At 41.6% G+C, this 20,288-nt stretch overlaps 2 protein-coding genes across 13 annotated transcripts; one reads left to right on the forward strand and one right to left on the reverse strand.

Annotated features, from left to right (window-relative positions):
• The first annotated feature begins 748 nt into the window (after positions 1 to 748).
• On the forward strand, positions 749 to 8,730 carry LOC128454111 (alpha/beta hydrolase domain-containing protein 17B). Of its 2 annotated transcripts, none has more exons than XM_053437325.1 (6): positions 749 to 943; positions 1,671 to 1,756; positions 3,199 to 3,704; positions 3,932 to 4,126; positions 4,704 to 4,883; positions 5,740 to 8,730. In XM_053437325.1, the coding sequence occupies exons 3-6, from the start codon at positions 3,202 to 3,204 to the stop codon at positions 5,963 to 5,965; spliced, it is 1,104 nt and encodes a 367-aa protein (XP_053293300.1). In that variant the 5' UTR covers positions 749 to 943; positions 1,671 to 1,756; positions 3,199 to 3,201; the 3' UTR covers positions 5,966 to 8,730. The 2 variants fall into 2 exon arrangements, with proteins under 2 accessions (XP_053293300.1, XP_053293301.1); XM_053437326.1 differs by having other exon boundaries at positions 3,202 to 3,704.
• Positions 8,731 to 9,890: 1,160 nt separating this feature from the next.
• On the reverse strand, positions 9,891 to 18,426 carry LOC128454112 (GRAM domain-containing protein 2B). Of its 11 annotated transcripts, none has more exons than XR_008341598.1 (14): positions 18,292 to 18,426; positions 17,902 to 18,100; positions 16,454 to 16,579; positions 16,284 to 16,332; positions 15,207 to 15,270; positions 14,907 to 15,010; positions 14,637 to 14,726; positions 13,441 to 13,512; positions 13,277 to 13,342; positions 13,090 to 13,186; positions 12,830 to 12,886; positions 12,631 to 12,730; positions 11,045 to 11,225; positions 9,891 to 10,812 (listed from the first exon to the last, which is right to left on the reverse strand). XR_008341598.1 is itself a non-coding variant. In XM_053437327.1 (14 exons), the coding sequence occupies exons 2-14, from the start codon at positions 17,973 to 17,975 to the stop codon at positions 10,797 to 10,799; spliced, it is 1,026 nt and encodes a 341-aa protein (XP_053293302.1). In that variant the 5' UTR covers positions 17,976 to 18,100; positions 18,292 to 18,425; the 3' UTR covers positions 9,891 to 10,796. The 11 variants fall into 11 exon arrangements, 10 of the variants coding, with proteins under 10 accessions (XP_053293302.1, XP_053293303.1, XP_053293309.1 ...); XM_053437327.1 differs by having other exon boundaries at positions 11,115 to 11,225; positions 18,292 to 18,425; XM_053437328.1 differs by having other exon boundaries at positions 11,115 to 11,225; positions 13,277 to 13,339; positions 18,292 to 18,421.
• Positions 18,427 to 20,288: the final 1,862 nt, after the last annotated feature.

The raw sequence follows: 20,288 nt of genomic DNA on the forward strand, positions 1-20,288 counted from the left end.
TCTACAGTTGAGTTGGCAAAACACTGTTACAAAATACATTTTAAGATTAAAAAAAAGCACACATGCTCTTTCAGTAAACGATCAGATCTTGATACCAAACTCTAAAAATATTGTGTCTTTTTATAATGCTATAACATTATCAATATAGTTTACATGTTTAATAATACACCATTAAAGGTGAATTCTGTTGAGTACATTCACTCTTGATACAAGTAGATTTTCACAGTAGTACTGCACATTACTATTTCGAATACAGGACCTTAATATTTAATTGAGATTTTAAACACTGCTGCATTGACATTGTTTTATATTTTTAATCTAAAGGATTTTGTTCAACTACTGATTCCGTTTTTTAAACCTTTACAGTGGCGTGAACATTAACCTTCACCTCCTTCTTCACACACACTTGCACATATATGTATACATATGTGTATATATATATAAATCTGAACCTCTACCATGACTACTGCTTTAAATGTGTATAAACATATAAATATCAATATGTGTAAATTTGTGCACGTTTAACGCTGTTGAATTCTCTCCATTTTCACCACTATCAGAGCAATAAATGACGTAACCTGAAATGTTGTGCACTTAAAATTGTTTTGTTTTTTTCAAATTTAAAACAGAACGCTATAGCTTCACCTCGTGTTTTTCTTTGTCAAATATCAATAGATATAAATTAAATGTGATGAAAATAAAATCTTCTCTGGCACAATTTTGAAAAAGAAGACGTGCTTACCTCACTTCCGGCTGGGGGTCTGACTGTAGTAGAAAAAATAATCTGGTTGCCATGAATTCGGGTTAGCTAGCCACCGACAGCTGTCAGCTCACACGTGTAAAAACATCCATGTCAAGACACAAGAAGGATCTTCCGAGTGTTGCGCTGCTTCTGTTGACATATAGAGCAGCACCAGCCCGCCGGCCCACCTACCGTGAATCGGTAAGTAGCTAGCTTTGAGGCTAACGTGCTAGCGAGCTACCCGCCGCCGCTAGCTGGTCGCCCCGCTAACGAGAAGAAGATGCTATCTGCATCTTCGCTGCCATTCACCTGCACGATGGCTCAAGCATTTCAACCGCATCGACATGTCGATCAGTCACATTCCGGTGGTCCGTGTGTGTGTGGCCGTGGTGATATCCCCATTGTATGTCCAACATCCCTGGCTAACAGCCGAGGTTAATATCGATGTTAACCATGTAGCCACATTAGCCCATCAATCGCTCTCTGTGTTGAGGGGGTGTTGTAATTAGTCACCAGTGTCCATGATCACATCAGGCCATCTGAATCCCTTTAAATCCGCCGTGACATTGTATTAGGTCCAGTACACGGATAATGTGAATAACTACAACCAAGACAAAAGCTATTTGCCTATATGATTTACATGGATGACAATAACAACCCTTGACGGTGTCCGTGTTGTGTATAATCTTTGAATCAATCTGCATAGCCTGCCATGTAGTTTTGCTTTGTCCCAGATGCTGTATGTTAAAGATCAAGGACCATAGCATGTTCCTCTTAATTTATCATCTGTCACTTCATATCAACACTCAAAATCTCTAAGAAGAAAAACATTAAAAGATCAGACCAGCCAAGCGGTCATACCTACATGATTGTTACGTTGTTGTGTTGTTGTCATTATGATTCACAAAATGTTTTCTCTCTTATCAAGATCCACCTGGCTCAGTGACTCCACCTGAAGACCTAGGCACCTTTGTGTGCCAGCTCATTTCAAGACCCGGGGATTTCTGAATCCAGGTACGTTCGTTTTCCAAGAGGAAACTGGTTTAAGGGGTTAGGGTGTGCTAAGTGAAACTGTTTTGCTTTGACCTTCTCCTCTGATAAATTACTGCAAAAATGTACTTAAGATTTTATTGATCTCTTAGTTAACTGATGAGTTACACCCGCAGATCCTCATGCATTTGATCTCTTTTGGCTGGTTCTGCCATAGTCCAGGGCTACATCCAGAATGTCTGTAAGTGAGTGAAATACATCAATTATATTACATTGTAGAGGATTGGTTGGCTGAGTGCTGCCTGACCGCCTGAGAATGTCCCGATAGGTTGTTGACCTTTCTAAATAATTTGGCCTCAACAGTTTATATTATCTGACTCCTCTCGTGACTTTTTGGACAAAGCTTAGCCACTTAGCATAGAAGACAATAATGCCCTGCAGCGAGAGGCACAAATTTCTCTGCATACTTACTCAGACGTGGGTTGTGCACTGTACTACAGACCGAAAAAAGATGCTGTCAGACATTCACTGCAACCCTGAACTTATATATTACTCACCCTGAAGTACTGTATGTGTGAAAGCAAATGTCCGAACTAGATAAACCAGACATTTATCCGACTGCACACTGCTGGCTCCGAACTACAACATGTCTGTGTAGTAAACAACTGAGCTGATGTGTCAACCATGTGCAAACCTATAAGGGTGAAAAATTGCCAACACTGCAAAATGTATCTCTTTTTAAAATCTGGTGAATGTCCCTTGTACGTTTGAAGGTCTTCCGCAAAATTATGTCATTTAATATACAATATAATGACTATGTCCAGTTTCGATTCCACAACAGTTCTCATCTATGTCCTCATTGACAAAACACAGTCCAGCAAATACTTGGTTTCAATCTTTGCTATATCCACAGTTATGTTCTAGTTTTTAAGTGCATCACTTTAGCTATATTCACATCTGGCGTCAACACTACTCTGAACTTAGGAAACGCTGCTGGCTCAGTTTTTAGTTTGAAAACTGTACAACAGACCGCAAATACACAAAATGCTTCCTGTTAACCCAGATACGAGCATGGCCAGTTTATACATATGGTCATGTGATATGGTTTTTCAGATGTGTTTGTATGCATGAAGATTAGTGATAATTAGATAAAAGGCTTGTCTGGACAGAGACAAAAACCTATTAGTATAGATGTAACCCTAGTTTTGTTAAATGTAGTTATAGATGGATGTTTAAAGATTTGCCTCATTCTGTAAATATGTGGCATTTTTTTGTGTGACATCTGCCTCTGTACATTTTCTCTAAGGATTAAAAGCCTAATTTTATATTTCCTTATAATGTAGTAATTCCTTGGACTGGACTTGGAAAACACAGTGGAAAAACCTGCTGTTAAATAATGGTGAAGTCCTGTTCTTACTCAGTTATTCTGCCGCCTAATTACTGCGTTTCTCTTTTTTTTTTACCAGAAGATGAACGGTTTGTCCATACGAGAGCTATGCTGCCTGTTCTGCTGCCCCCCTTGCCCCAGTCGCATTGCAGCCAAACTGGCTTTCCTCCCTCCAGAGCCCACCTATGCCCTTCTCCCTGACCCAGATCCAGTTTCTGGGACTGGAACTGGGTCCAGCTCAGGGGCTGCTCCAGCATCTCTTGGAGCCCCAGGACTACGTTCACGGGTGGGAACTGGTAGTGGAGGGGACAGAGGAGGAGGAGGAGGTGGTGATGGTGGAGGAGCAGCACCAGCACCAGCACCAGCACCAGCAGCAGCCGCAGCAGCAGGAGGAGCAGCAGCACCTGTCGGCGGCAGTGGAGCTGGAGGTAGTGGGATCGAAGGCAGGTGGAAGTTGCATCTCACTGAGAGAGCAGAGTTCCAGTATACACAAAGAGAGCTGGATGTGACGGATGTATTCCTGACCAGGTCCAGTCGAGGGAACAGGGTTGGATGCATGTACATTCGCTGTGCCCCCAACGCCAGGTGAGAGACGCTCCCCTGAACACACTGAGACTAAATATGCTTCCACAAAAATCACAGTGACTGTGATTTGTTTGTGTCTTAAACAGGTCTACAGACATGTTGTTATCAAATATACTTTTAAATCCCATGATGCCCATCAGCTGAGGATTTTCCAGTTCACCAGTGTTGTTGCTCAACCTCCACCTGCTTCCCTCCTCTGTCTTTCCCCGTCCTTCTTTGTCTCTCAGGTTTACAGTGCTGTTTTCCCATGGTAACGCAGTAGACCTGGGCCAGATGAGCAGCTTCTATATTGGCTTAGGCACGCGCATCAACTGCAACATCTTCTCCTATGATTACTCAGGCTACGGTGTTAGCACTGGCAAGCCGTCTGAGAAGAACCTCTATGCTGACATTGATGCCGCCTGGCATGCCCTCCGCTCCCGGTAAGCTGGCAGAAACTCTGATACACTTTCCATCCAACAAGCACGCTAGAATATATATTTTAGGTTAAAGGAGAATCTTTAAGTGACCAGTTTGTTTTAAGGATTGGACTGATGGGTAAAATATGCCAAATTAGTAATAAAATCACAGTTGAATAACACATTTTCCGTCTTGTCTGCCTGTATTGTATCATGGAGCTGATAGTGTTGACTTATATATTTGAGATTATGATGAAAATTGTTTAAAATGAAATGTAAGCCACACGTCAGCTGTGCTGTAAAATCAACTTTTACTTCTCAGACTGCAAAAGATTTAGTCCACCTTTTCTTATCCTACCACCAAAAGAATGTGTTGACTGTTGAAGATAATCTCTTATGAAGTCTATTAAAACGTAATTTATAACCTTGTGTATGTGCCCTGACTGAATTTGCTTATGATGCACTCTTTTTAATCTTTGTATTTAATTATTATAATGAAACTCAGTTTTTTTCCCCCCAGTTGTTGTACTGACAGGCTTACTACTGACAAATATGAATCTGTGTGTGTAAATGTTTGTGTGTCTGTTTGTGTGTGCCTCAGGTATGGCATCAGCCCGGAGAATATAATCCTGTACGGACAGAGCATCGGTACAGTGCCCACGGTGGACCTGGCCTCACGCTTCGAGTGTGCTGCCGTGGTCCTCCACTCTCCTCTCACGTCTGGTATGAGAGTGGCTTTCCCCGACACCAAGAAAACCTACTGCTTTGATGCTTTCCCCAAGTAAGTTCCTATGTTATTAAGAAAAAAAAGGAGTTATAATACTCACAAGCTATTTGCAGGAAACTCAAATGGTGACAATTCACTGTGGTATAATCCGCTTCTCTGCTGGTGCCCAATTTGATCCAATGTCAAAATATTATATTCATAGATGCACAGCAGCTGCTAGAACTCTGAATGTCGTTGAAGTGTTTCAGTGCAAAGCATCCGGCTCTCTCTCCACTTTCTCTCTTTGTTTACAAGAATTCTTTTGGATCCCTGTTAGTTGTTGCCATGGCAACAGCTACCCTTCCCCGGGTTTTGTGGCAAATGTGATGAAATGCTTTGATTTGTCAGGTGTTACATTCACTGGATAAATCCAAACATAACTTCCCATCTCAGTGTGAACAGATTCTCTGTGAAATATCAGAAACCTTTAATTAGACTTAGGGGGGTCTACTTGATAAGATCTACTTATTAATCAAAACAACTTGTAAATTCAGTATTAGATGCAAGTTAAACAATTTTAACATAATCATAAGGCCACATAGATTCAAATATGCCAATTCTGATGTGTTACACACAAAACTGACAGACAAGTTAGTTTACAGTTTTTAACTGTTTTTAGTTGTTATGCAAATTACTATATAGCTATATACATCTCGAGACGCTTTGAGGACGTATTAGGGAGCGTTCAGATCTGTGCTTAGCGCTTGTGATTTCGTCAATCAGTGATTCTAAATAGACAGGTGTTCGGTCTAATGTCACTTTAATGTATCTCCCTGAACTCCACACTGTCATCATGTGTTGTTGTAGGAAAATTGAATCTCATGCCTGAATTCTGCATTAATGACCTCCATTGTTTGAATTCCTCCACCAGCATTGAGAAAGTGTCAAAGATCCCGTCTCCAGTGCTCATCATCCACGGTACAGAGGACGAGGTCATCGACTTCTCCCACGGCCTCGCCCTGTTCGAGCGCTGCCCCAAGGCGGTGGAGCCCCTCTGGGTGGAGGGAGCCGGTCACAACGACATTGAGCTTTACAGTCAGTACCTGGAGAGGCTACGGCGCTTCATCAACCAGGACCTCGCTGCACAGCATGCCTGAGAAATGAACATCCGCCTCTCTGCGTTTGTGTGAATGAGACTTTGTGTGTGTGTGTGAGTGTGAGAAAGAGGACGTCATCGTGTAGACCTAAAAAGGATGTGTGATTTTTGCCACATCTGTGTGTCTTTGAAGCAGCACACCTTAAGGTTATATTTCAACAAAACCTGTCTTCTGTTTCCTATTTTAAAGGTGAGGGCGTTTTTATTTAATTTAATTTGTTTTATCTACCATTAGCTGTATCTATGTGAACAGTGGAGTGTCGAGGACATGCTAAAAACAAGAACTGAGATAAAACAGCTTTTTAACATGGGGGAAGGGGGGAAACAATGGATTGCAGCTTTAAAATGTGTTTACCCGTGAGTTAAGAAGGAAGAACAATGTGCATTGTCCAAAAAGGCTCACAGATGTCATGTTTAAGTGTGACATGTTAGTGAATGTATGAATCATGGGACGCGTGTGTTGAGTGTGTATTCATATCTCCATGGACCTGTGACACCTGAAAAATGCGAGTGTGACTGCGTTAGCGTGGGGCCGTGCTGAAAGAAGTGGACATCCTGAAAACTTGGACCGCTCCAGGTGGAGGAGACTTATCAATATTAAGTGTTCTATTTCTTTTTTTTATTTGCAAACGTAAGAATGAAGAATACCTCCACAGCTCGACTGGTTCTCGCTCCAGTGGACAGACGCGGGTCGAGCAGGTGCCCCCGCCCCTTCCTCCTCTGTTAATGGACATTCATGTGACTTCCAGGGCATTTCCCAAGTTGCTATCCAGCTAACACTAACCTCCTCTTTTTGTGTGGTTTGAGGGTCCATCCTTCCCTTAGGCGGATACACAGGGATTAGTCTGGAATACTGTCGTAGCTCGTTCGGCTGTCGGGTGTCTCACACTTTTCTCTCCCTCGTTTCTGACTCTTTGAGAAGATTGCAGATCGGCCAGCCTCCATTTCATTTCCTGGCTGTTCTGTAGCTATAGTCACTGTCGTCAGAACTGCAGCGGCAACTCAAAGTGAATTATTCTAATTTCCCTGTGTTGCTTTTCTCCCCCTTATCCACCTTATCGTGAATATGAAATGATGGTGTGGTTGAAATGGAAACTGATCGGTGAGGATATCTACGGCTATGTGGATGTTTCTCAGCCGTTAGTGAAACATTTATAGAAGTGAAGGCTAACTCAGTCATTTTCATGTCGCATTAAATCAGTTTGCTCTAAACAGAGAGCAGAAGTCTTTCCGTGTTTACTGATGTGTGATGTTTGAAGTCTGGGCAGACTCAGCTGACTCACTAGCAGCAGGTGTACGTCAGATTTAAAGGTGAATGTTGACATTTAGGGAAGTTCACTTATTGGCTGTTTTGTTGAGAGTTAGATGAGAAGATTCATACGACCGTGCACATAACCTGCCATCAAACCACAGAGGTGCTGGTGTTTGTTACCTGTGGACACTACCAGGCTTGGTTTTCCCCTTGTTGGTCGTCTTAATGCTAATCTAACCTAACTATTGGCAAGGTGAAATTTCATATTTACTGTTAGAGATGTTCTGATACCAGTTTTTCCTCCCTGATATCGATTCTGATACCTGGACCTTGCATATCGGCCGATACTAAGTGCAGATCAGACACCATCTCATTTTAAAAGAAATGACTCGTATATCATATTTTAACAGCTATATTCATAACTCTGTATTGAGGGGATGATGCTATCATTGTTGAAATGCCTATAGCTGCAGTTGTTGTTGGCAACATTGGGGCCACTCTTTGCATATGGTACGTTCTGCCATTTTTCTTGCTTTTGGTGGGAAATCCCTTCTGTTTTGAAGCGGTAAAGAAGAATTGATTTCCAGGAATCATTGATCCAAGACATAGATTTGTGTACTCGCAGACACCTGACCCGGCAGCATGGGAGGCATTTCCGATTCTGGTACCGGAACATCTCTTTTGACTTTACTAAGTTGTATCTATCTTCTCATCTAACCCTTTACAGTACATGAGCATATTTCCTAGATGATGAGCTGTTCCTTTCTGTTTGAAGTGTGGTTGTCGGTGACGTCTTTGAGAACAGACTTGTTTGGAGGTTGATGTTCCGGCTGGATTTGGAGGCCTTTAAGGTATAACGAGACAAGGCCGCTGCTCACTTCAGAATAATAATACTTCATCCATATCATACTGATTAACTCGCAGTCTTACAGCAGACTTTGTTTTCCCGAGTCTCGTTCCAGTAGCATTCATCAGCAGAGTTCAACCGCCTCCTGTTCCCATTCGCCCCCTGAGCACATTTTCTTCTAACGTATTTGTCTTGATGTAATTAATCCCAACGTGTTTGTCGTAGTGTAGGGCCATGGACTGTCATGTCTCAGAACCATGCTTGTTGATGTTATGACTAAAAATGTGATTCAGATCGGGTGCCTGGATGGGACATCATGCCTACTACAGCTCTGTTTTAACCTCTGTGGCCCTAAATGTAGGAGCTCTCTTATGGACGGCAACAGGCTTCAAGTCTGACACAAGCCATATTTGAGCCTCTCACTGTCGGTGTGGTGCAGGTTCCACCACACACACACACCTTTGCACATTGACACACATACACACACACACACACACACACACACATCTACACACACATTCAAACACTACACACATAAACACACGTACTGTAATATTTCAGTATATTTACACATTTATATATATCAGATCAAGCATGGCAAAAGCAGGTCTTAAGTTCAGCACTATTGTAAAAAGCATCTAAAGTGTAATAAGGGTATAAAATGTAAGTTTGTGTGTCTTCATTATTATTGACTGTCTTCTACAGGCCAGCGTTAAGGATACTAGCATCCCGTTTGATTAAGTCCAAACAGGCCTCGTGTGTTGGCCTGAAAAAAAGAACAAGAATTGGTTTTATAGTCGCAGGGCAGCACCGTGTTCTAGATCTACACGAGGGCGCTGTACAGGAGACCCATCATTTTCAGTGACAGTAGCTGTGTCTTGTCAAAGGGAACATGTACTGAACTCGCACTAATCTGATTACTCCATTTTGGGAGTACAAGTGGGTCTTAGTGAGTGGTGGGTAAGGTTACCAAAACGCCACTCGCCTGCTGTCATCACTTCGAACAGGGAACCTCACCATTCTCATCCTGTGCTTTCGTGTCTCTGAAATGTAAATAATGGAAATCTGTTACCATCTTGAACCAGGGATCTGAGCTGTCTGAAGAATTAGAGAGACTCATCGCTTTTCTCTGAAAAAAAAATAGAAGTAGGTTTCAGTTGTTTTTTTTGTTTGAATTCTGGACAGGTCGTATTATCAGGGAAACCACTGGATCCACTTTTCATTCATGGGGCTTGATTCAAAGAAACGGGGTGGAAAAACCGACCATGTTACTGATGCACCACTATGGTTGACATACATTGTATCCTCTGGACCTGAATGTTAATTGATGGGGGGTTGGGGTGTGAAGCAGTGAAAAACTGTATGCATGTTTATTGTGTTTTGCCGAGCAAATGAGAGGGTGGGACGTTATCTCTGTTGTGTATTCTGTGTGAGGGGAAAGCTGAACTCATAGCATATGAACATTGAAGCGCTTTAAAAAACCCGGGACGTTTATTTGAATTTTTTTTAATTGCTGATACTAACTGATGTATTGTTATGAGTTTTGTGCTAGAGTTTGAGCAGGGCGGGTGGGTGATGGGAGGGGGGGGAGGGGTAGACCATAATAGTGGGCTGTTTATATGGTTACTGTACTTACCTATTCTATTCTTTGTATTATGATTTGTAATTTTATGTTGCTTTTTTGAACTAAGAATATGATGTAATGAAATTAATTCATGGGACTGAATCTTGACCTTTTTATGGACAACAAAATAATAAAAAAAATCACTTATGTACAAAAATATGAAGTGTTGATTTCAAAAACAAATATAAGACTGTACAAGATCATATTGTCAAGAAGATTTTATTGACAGAATGAAACGTTTGTATGACATGACCGCACTGACACTGGCTTATTGATATTACATTCAATCACAAAGTATTTCCATTGGATTTATTTAATGCAGGCACTATACAGTCTTCAAAATTTGTTTTTTATATCTGGAGAAAGCTTTGAAAAATATTAATATATTATTACAGATGACAAAATCAATGCTTTCATCAAATATACAGAATAAGAACTACTTACAGGAATGATATGCCATTAGGTCTGTAGTGAAACATTTACAACGCATATAATATTTCTTGAGCTTGAAACTCTCTGAAGTGCAAACGAAATCGTCATTGTAGCTCAAGTACCAATCAAGTTTTAATGGAAGTGACTGCCCTCTGCTGGCTGATTGCTGTCATTAACAGTCATTCCACACTAGAGCCTGCAGTTGTTAAATGACACAGTGAGAAAATTCAAAATATGGAATGAAGTTAAAATCAACCGAACAACAAAAGTGCTTCGTTTTCCTTCTTGATGAGCGTCTGTTTGTCGGTTGTGTTGAACCGAGAACACGACGGTCAAACTGCAGCCTCTGCAAGCTGAGCTCAGCTGTTCACCGGCCGGGAATCAAACATGACGAGTCCTTATGGTTCAGAGCAGGCGAGCCCCGCTTCTGTTTTAGATCTGAATCATAACAAATCCTCTCTGCATAACATGGTGTACGTACAGGAGTTTAAATATCTACAGTAAGGGAAGCAATATGTGCAATAACAGTACGTTTATGGAAAAGATGTGTGTATCACAGGGACGGAGTCTCAGTGTTAAGATGCTTTGGGGAGTGTGTCTAGACAGGGCTCAGGGTGGGATCTGAACCCAGTGGCACATTGCACGATTTCCTGGAAGAATCAATCCTCTGCCACAGGCTACGTCTCCTGGTACCTGCAAAATAAGAAGAGGTGGAGGAAATGCTCAGATCCAGAACACCACAAAATACAAAATAAAAATCCCTAATGTAATTGTGTTTGGTTGGGATGGATCTGCAGAGAAATATCACATACTGTACAGTATTAAGAGCCGGAACGTCTTTAGTGGGTGTGACTGGAATGTTATCAGTTGTCTTTTGTTTACTGTGCTGCGACTAATGGTTTTAAAACCGGTTTAAGTCTCTCACTTTTCTTCCGCCTGACCGATCACCAGCAGACTTCCTTCTCTCTCTTCTTCATGTTTGTGTGGCTACTCACTCTCTGTGGTGCAGAGACAGCTCAGTCTGGACTCCCAAAGAGATCAGCTGCTCCTCCAGCGCTAAGATCTTCAGCGACATGTAGCCAGACGCCAGCAGCAGCAGCACAATTCTACAAACACACACATACAAAATAATAATAATGATAATAATAATGTCCTGAATGAGTTTTTGGGCAGCAGGAATCAAACACGCTGTCTGAGACAGGTACATACTGTTCTTTCCCAACAATAAGATACCATCAGAATCTGTATGCCGAACATCGTGTGATCGCTGATTTGACCACATCTCAGAGATTATTTGTTTCCATGAGAGCTTCCAGACAAGCCAGAAAGTCCACATACCATAATGGGCAGATCTGCGGTTCATACACTTCAAAATCCATTGATTTCATGCAGTGTGCTGTGACCTCGGGATTAACTCTTTTGAGCCTCCCACTCTGCTCTTATAGAATTGACTTTGTAATAGTTCCCGAGACCTGGCCACAGATGCTGACGTGATTATCGTCTGAACGTCAGACCCTCAAGTGCTTGTTGTTTTTGGTTTTCTTTTTAAAGATCAGTGTTTACATTCCTGCGGGGCCTTCTTTCATCGGTTAAGAGCCTTAACACACCAGTGTGGTAGAGGTTATCAGATTCTTTATGTCAAAAGGTATAAAAATACCCCGACAACTTGTTTTGCAGAAAGTATCCCATTAAACTGCCAAATTACTATACTGTACTATTACTATGATCAACTACACAAATAAAGATATTATTTTAACTCATTTAGTAAGTCATTTAAGACTTTACGTACAATCTACAGCTTCAATGAATTACTCATGGTAAGTAAGTATGTAGTAATATAGTAATAGTACAGTATAGTCATTTAGCAGTTTAATGGGATACTTTTCTGCATTTTGACATAATTACTAATCATGAGTAATTCATTTAAGGTGTAGTTTGTACTTAAAGTCTAATAACTTTATTTGTTTAGTTGATTCTACTGTTCTAACCTCTTCTGACAGATTGTTCCAAGTGTAGGGGGATTTGACAAGTCTAGTTTGTTAAATGTACCGGAGCAAAATGAAAAAATATAAAGCAAAGAACAAATATAAACCATCAATCTCCGTCTGGTAAGAAGCTTCTTATCCTTTTCAAATCTCTTGAAGACATTTCTGGTAGGTTATTTTTATTTCTTTACTTTTCATTTAGATCTGATTATAACACTTTTAATAATTTAACAATGTTTTTTTTTTCATTTTTTGTATTTACTCTCTTCCTCATTGTAATTTTTGTACTTGTACTCTACCACTGTGTGATCCTGGAATCGCTTTTACTTAGTGCCTTAAATTTTTTATTTTTAAGTTGTAAAGCACAGTATGAGGTGTTGTATACAAAAACTCCATTATTGCTTTTATTACAGGGTAATACAAGGTGAAAATAGTGACACCTCTTAATTACAGAACTTGCATCAATATGCCTTAGTTACTTCAAACCACAGGGGATGGAGTTCCACCTGTCAGACATAATACTCACAACATAAAGCAGACGTGGAAGAAAACGCTGAGATTCCTCATTTCTCTGACGAACACCAATGACGCCGCCGTCTCGACGCCGCTCCAGATCCACGATGCAGCTGCTCCACAGAGAAAAATCATCAACGCCTTATTCTATAACGACTCTTGACTTTAAGTTGAGTAGCTATTACACAATTTGTGTGAGGATGTACACACACCTCTGTTGTTTTTATCCACAGGGCTTCTGTGAGGAGTGGATCTGCATCTCATTGCACCTGTAAAACAAACGTGGTTGTGTGACACTCAGTGTGTTGACATTTTTTGGGCTCAACAGTAAATTTCTCAATATCTTTATTTGAAAAGCTCAATGAACTGAGGTCGTTACTTAAGACAGATATACATAAGGAAAAGAAAACGTGAAGCAGCAGAGATTACGCAGCTCCACACTTTGTTTCTTTCTCTTCCATCTTTCTCTCACCTTCACTGGCTAGGTCAGAAAAGTTGCCATAATCGATGCTGCTTCTTCGGCTCAGATCTCGATCCAGGCTCTCGTCCATACTGGAATAACTGGAGACCTGCAGACGAGGTGCAATGCAATCATGTTTGTTCCACTTTAACAAGACCCATGGACATCTTTGAAAGGTGAGCGAGCAACAACAACCTACCACATCGTGATCGGCTGGATTTCTTAGAGAGGAGAGGTGAGGGCTGCTGTTTGGACTCTCTCCCTGCTTCAGACAAACACAGAATCAAGATTGGGAAACATGACCTTTGTTTGAGGAAAGCCTGCGTTTCCCTGCATGCAGATTTAGGGGAGCAGCTACATTACCTGTGCATATGAGCAGAGGCTTTCCAGGAGTGTGAGGCACAAGTCACGGTTCCTCAAAGACGCAAATGAGTACTGAGAGAGAAAACGAGAGGAAACAGTTGGAATAAAAGACCTGGAATGAAAACTAGATCAATGAAGTCTCAGTGTATGAAGTGTTGACAAGTTGCCATTTTTACTGCAGGAAGTTGAAGATAATGTTCCCATCTATTCAATCCAGTTCCCATCTTTAATTTTATTGACTGGTAGGTTACAATACAACTAAAAGACGGATTTGAATCAAGCTGAATGAACTATTATTGTTATTATTAATTAGGGTTAGAAACGACTATTCATATAACAAGGGCATACATACATCTATGGGAGTATTTAGAGTTTAAGCTGGTTTGAAATGCCAGACTCCAAATGAGCCATTGTGTAAATATGAACAAAATAAAGCAGAGCACATACAAAACACTACAGAACACAAATAATAATAATGCAATAGAAATGTGAAAAGCGAAATAAAAAGCGCCCACATGACTGCTTCTTCCAAACCTTTTTTTTTAAATCCCACTAATGATCTACTTGGAGTTCTGCGGGTGAGGAGTTCAAGAACAGAGAAGGACGTCTGATTCAAGGAGGCTTTACGATTATTATTCCCCGGAGATACACGCTGTGCTACAGAAGCAGAGAAAAAACCCAAGAGGTTTCTCAATGTCACTGAGCCCCTCCACAGCCTGATGATGTGACCATTCTGCTTTAAGAGCAGCAAATTCCCTTTTTATTGGATCGCCAACCGAAATATGAACTGCACAGTAATAGTGCTCATCGACGGAGCCTTTTTCATCCATCTCCCAGTGGAGCCCTGTCCCCAGACACACCAGAGAACCTGCACTGAACTGTGGACGCTCCAAACATATCTTAATACACACCTCCTCAGGACTGCTGTTACAATATGATGTGTATTTTAGCTTTTTGTAGACATTTGCTCTATTTCACTTTCTCTTTTATAACCAATTTAAAGTTTGAATTGATTGTATTATTATTATATTATTAGCACATTTTTTATTTTACATTAGTGCAGTGAAAACCGTTTTTTTTCTTTTTGACTGTAGATAGCTCAACATCCTTTGTGTGTTGAGGTCTGAACACCATGTTGTTTGGCCTGTGCACAGCGCTCTGCATTGAAAAGGGGAAGAAAAATGGTGCAGCCTGACCTTCTCTCCATCAGCGGTTTGGATCGACAGCATGGACAAAGCTGCGTTCTGTTTCTTCACCTCCCTGACACTGGACGTAGGAATCACCACCTGCAATGTGTTGAGGAGAAACAAATACACAACCGAGATAGAGCTTGTTATTTTGACCTGTGTCAACTTTATAAGGCCAGAGATGTGCTGCTGAATCCGATAAGAACCACTGCTGCTTGTGATGGAGTGAATTTACTTCATCAGTGTGGATCGGACGTCACTCTTTTCATTGAACTTTACCTTGGTGTCTTTGAGCAGCACGGATGAGTAGAAACACACGTGGCTTTTGGAAACAAAGAGTTTGCCGTGATACAGCACCTCCTTCTGCAAGGCACAGGTGAACACTGCAAGACACACACACACAAACACACACATGCACGGCATGCAATGATTGTCACGGTCGCTGCATACTATTCGACAACCCCACTAGCCACTGTATGGGGGGGGGGGGGGGGGGGGGGGGGGGGACACAGTGTGATGTCATTTCCTAAATCATTATAAAGAAATGAGTAACAGACGCTGGACCTCAGCTCAATTTACCATGTGTCAGGTTCTCCCCCTTGGGAATATCTGGGAACAGCTTGTGGAAGCTTTTATGGTGTTTCTGTGGGGAAATACAGGGGAGTATTACTGAATGAAAAAATAAAACACAACGAGAGCAGTGGCCCTGGAGCCAAAGCTCAGCAGCGAGATGAGCAGGTAATGACATAGTAAATGATCAGTGGAGCTGCAGGTCAACTGTCCTCGTTATAATCGTTTTTATAAAAACAATAACCTGGCTGTCTGGAACGAGCTGTTCTCTTGGCCTGTGTTAATCCCGTGGAGTCCCTTCAGAATTATTCCTTGTCATTAGTGAGTCCTCCTCTTAAAGTTACAGTAAACAGTTACTGTCCCGTTTTATTGTTTGTGTGCAGGACGTTGTGCGCAGAGCTTTTTTATAAACAGTCTATGGTGCAGAGGGAAGTTAGACAACGTTGTGTTCCTCCCACCTGATTTATCTGCTGTGAGGATTTTAAAGTCAATGTTTTTTATGAAATGAAAGTGAAACTTGCTTTATGTATGTTGACGTGCCGCTTGGAAAAAAATGTAAGACCCAAGAAAAAAAAAGTCAAGATAAAAGCTCCGCCCTCAGGTCGATATAAAGAATTGCGGCAACAGAATAAACACTGTACTTTTACATTGCAGACAAAATGCTAAAGAAGATGTGATTTTATGAATGTGGTTGTTGCCGTGACGGAGATCAGCACTTTCGTGAAAGTCAGATATGCTGAAATAAAATAAAATAAATGATCAAAGTGATCTGCCAGAGATCTTGACCTGAGGCTATGCAGTTAGAAGAAGGCACGTTCAACTCGGTCCAAAGACTGAAAGCACACTGCCCCGCCCCCAGGGACTGCTACCCTGGGCCACTGAGAATACACATATCCAGCACAAAGCCCATAAGATGAACGCTTTGCAAGATATGTATTCAACTTACAAACAGACTGACAGACAGATATAACAGACTTTTAAGAAATTAGTGGGTAGATAATGATTATAGTCACTTTAATTCTCTGTGTGGCGAAGAAATTGTGATGAAATATGCAGGAAGGAGCATGATGAGAAAAAAACACTTACATGATTGATAAATTCCTGTAAGCCCTCCTGGCTCTCCTCGGCTATGGTCCTGATTACACATGGAGGTCAAATGCACAAATGAGATAAGGAAGTTATCTTTAGGTGTAAGCTTAACATTTTGAATCCATCTCCTTGTCCCCGAGCTGTGTGCAGTGTAGTAGTTCACTTACATGCTGGAGTGGAGGCTGTGATTAATCTCCTGGATCTCCAGTCGGGCCTCGTCCAGACTCCGGATGTGTCTCGATGTCTTCCCGCTGCTTCTCCTCGCACCAGAGTGTCCACCTCCGTCCTGAGATCTGTCCTCAGAGATCAGGAGATAAGGGTCGAGACTAATGAGGAATTTCTTTGTTTTTTTAAGCACACAAGTGAGGCAACAATAGAACGGCTTAAGACATGACACAAAAATAATTAAATGGAGTTCTCCCTGGTGGGAACCTCAGTTCACAAGAAAAAAACTAATTATCTTCATTCTTTGCCTCAGGTGAACGCAGGTGATTCACAGACACAAGGAATTTCTCACACAGAGCATCCTCGTAAAAAAATCTTTCTCTCCTGCAGCATCAACCACGCGTCGACCCTGATGTTGGCTGAAGAGTACACAAGTTGAATAACTGACTACACATTGGTTTGTAAATCCAATTCTTCTCTCATTAAGAAGAGTTCCTTTGTATGAAAGGAACATTTACAGTAGCTCATTAGCCCTGTGGTTGGTCTGCTGTCTCTGGGCAACAGCAGGAATCTCCAGAGAATGCTTTCACTTTAGAAAAGCACAACACTGCAGAGGTAACATGAATACACCAAACACCTGGTGTTCAGAGTGAGGCTTTGGATTATTGGTCGGCTTTGAAAGATGAGAACAGCTGTTTAGTTATTGTAAAGGATGTGACACTTAAATATGCATACTCACATAGAGCTGTCCAGTGAGAACTTCCTGCTTTTGAGACTCATGATGAAAAAGCAACAATTCCAACTAATTTACATGCACACGCACTCACTCACATATCCTGATCCCCCTCTCCAGTCAGTTCTCTCAGGTTTTCAAGTGTGTGTGGGATTTTCAGCCATCATTTCCTGGAAGTTACTTTGAAATAGCAAGTCACAGGTGAGAAAACGAAGGCGGTTGCAGCCCACTCATAGGATTGGCTGCTTGTCGTCGGGTCAGCCAATCAGCTGCGAGAGGCGGGAGTTTTCCTCCTTTACGCTCCAACTCAACCAGTCAGGTACAGGAAGTGTGAAAAGAGCACCGCTACACACGCAAACACACACGTTTGTACATTCCCTAGCCCCTTAACCTTACCTAACCCATCCAAACTAAATGCCTAACCCTTAACCTAGTTATAACCTTAACCCTAAATTTCAAGTCTGAAAAAGTGAGGACCGTCAAAATGTCCTCACTTTCAAAAAGTGTCCTCACTCCGTGGGGTCTTTGTTTAAATTGTCCTCACAAAGGCATAAGTACAGGAACACAGAAGCCCCCCCCACACACACACACAAGTAGCTCATTACGTTACTGTCTTACAATAAGGTGTCCGTTCATGTCAGGGTTAAGCCTCTAGTTGCGATAGTAAAGGTTAGGGTAAAGGTCCTAAAGAGGTGACAAAATCGAGTACTCACGCACAGACACACAATGTGATGCAGGTATTCAGAAACAGAGACCATGGGCTTGTGGCGTGAGAGTCCCTCTCCTTCCATGCAACCTGCTCAGCCTGCACTGATAGACATCAACTAATGGCTGGTGGCCAACAGCACAGACGCACAACTCAAGACAAAAGCTCAGTGAGAACTGGTTTGCAAAAGTGCCTCGTCATTGTTCCAAACTGTGAGAAAGAAAAGTGCAAAAAACATTAAGTGAGTCCAAAGTTCACTTGTTGCGTTGTACATGTCTAAAAAAATAAAAACATGTTTGGAAAATAATCTACATGTTAGAATGTAATTCATACAAAACCACAGGTAATGAATCTGTTGGAAAAATCAAATCTCCTTATTATGAAACACACTTATTTCTCACCATCCCTGTGTTTATGCTCATGTGAATAGCAGCTCAGCCCAAAGTCAATAATGATAAAGATGTTTTTGCTCATTTTGAGAAGTACGTCCGGTTTGATGTGTCCAGATGTGCGCCCTGTCAGACCACAGGTGATTGTTAGATCACACACCGTCGTTCCAGATGTTGTCTCTCTCCGCCCTCCCTCCTCCCCCTCTCATGTGCGCTCGAGTGCTGCGCTGACCTTTGACCTTGTCTTATGATTTTAAATTAAAGGATTCAGCGACCTGAGGCAGATCGATTTGAATGTTGCTGGTTTCCACAGTAACAGTAGTTTAAAATGCAAATTCTGTGGCGGATGTAACGGCAGCATTTACATTTTCAATCCTCATAAAAAACTGAAATGTGTTGTTCTACTCTTGTATAATGTAAGAAAGTGAGAATACTCAGAAATATTTCTGACTCAAAAATATCTTTATAACAAGGTTTCTTCTAATATTTGGCTTTTCCTCATTTCTCTTATAGCTTAGAATTCACAGTCTCTTCATGTGTGTTTGTGTTTGTACATAAAAACCGAGAAGCAAAGATTCAGATGAAGTATTTATTTGTCCTGATGAAATGTTTTCATTCTCAACTTCACAAAACTACAAGCTTGAAAGGAAGTGTTGGTAATGAATGTAATTTTTAACCTTGCATGTAGAATTGTTCCAGAGAAAAAATACAACTGTTAATTAAAAATCAAACTTCTACTGCAGAGCTATTGTTACTTCACTAATGATTCTTCTATTTTTGGTTATTTTAGTACATTTAGTACAACAAATAACACATTATTGTCCTTTGGAGGTGTTTGTGAGCAGGGTCACACTGACCTTTATGACTTGTGTGTGTGTGCGCGTGTGTGTGCGTGTGTGTCTGTGCGTGCTATGAATAGTTACCACAATAAAACGAAAGCTTCCTCATGCAAGTGAATGCATGAGGAAGCTGTATAACTGCTGTTGAGGGTGTAAAGTTACCAGGGCTTGTCTCAACATATCTCAAGATATTATAGGTTGCATCATTCAGGATCAACTTGTGATTGACAGAACAATAAAGTACTCATGTTGCCTTTTTCCTTTGCCCTCTTATTACTTCCAAACCTCATAACCCTGGCCTGGTTTTCGGAAGGACTTTGACTGGTTTAGCCCGTCACAGTCATCACAGTCAGAAACAATGACGATGATGTATCTGAACACGAGCTGATATGTGGCATGTGGCACTGAAAGCGGTTGGGCATGTCGGCTGAGATGTGTTCAGTTTTGATTTCATAATTAGTGGATAACCTCTCGATTGCATCTCATGAGAACACATTCCTCCTAATCATCAGCAAACCTTTGCCAAGAATGTCACTGGGTTGCTGTTGTATGAAGCAGATCCGTACGCAGGTTCATGTTGGTGCACATTAGTTCCTCCCATCTTTGTAAATTAAGATGGCTCCAGCTCTATTTAGCAGGGATGTAAACACAGGTGTACACATCTTTTTCACACCAGTGCCGTCTTTTACAACACAGCAACTGTAAACACACCTGCCCCCCCACGGTGCTGCTAAACCAGAAACACCAGATACACCTTATTTTTATACAATCTATAGCTGTGTTTCAATACCGGGGCCGTGAAGACCGCCTCCTACTTGGGCCACATAAACAACAAGGCTGGACGGAAATGTCACGATCTGGTCTACAGAGGATTTCAGTGATCGGTGTCATTAGCTAGTCCAGCCCTTATTGCTGTTGTCTAGTTGTCTGGATAACAGGTAGGTCCATAGAGAAAGCCTTAATGCCCCTTGTTTGTGCTAAATCGTGTCCTGAAGCTGTTCAGTTGAGTTGATGCGTGGAGCTCATGCATTGAACAACTTGTCCCTTGCCGGCGCCAATTACCTCTTTGAAAAACCGTTGGTCCCTCTAGTGCAATGAATCTTGGGAAAGGTTGGGCCAGGAAGGATCCACCCGCTGGAGCCTTTATATCTCGGGGATGGGAGGACGCAT

Source organism: Pleuronectes platessa, chromosome 13, assembly GCF_947347685.1.
Source record: "Pleuronectes platessa chromosome 13, fPlePla1.1, whole genome shotgun sequence".
Taxonomy (NCBI): Eukaryota; Metazoa; Chordata; class Actinopteri; order Pleuronectiformes; family Pleuronectidae; genus Pleuronectes; species Pleuronectes platessa.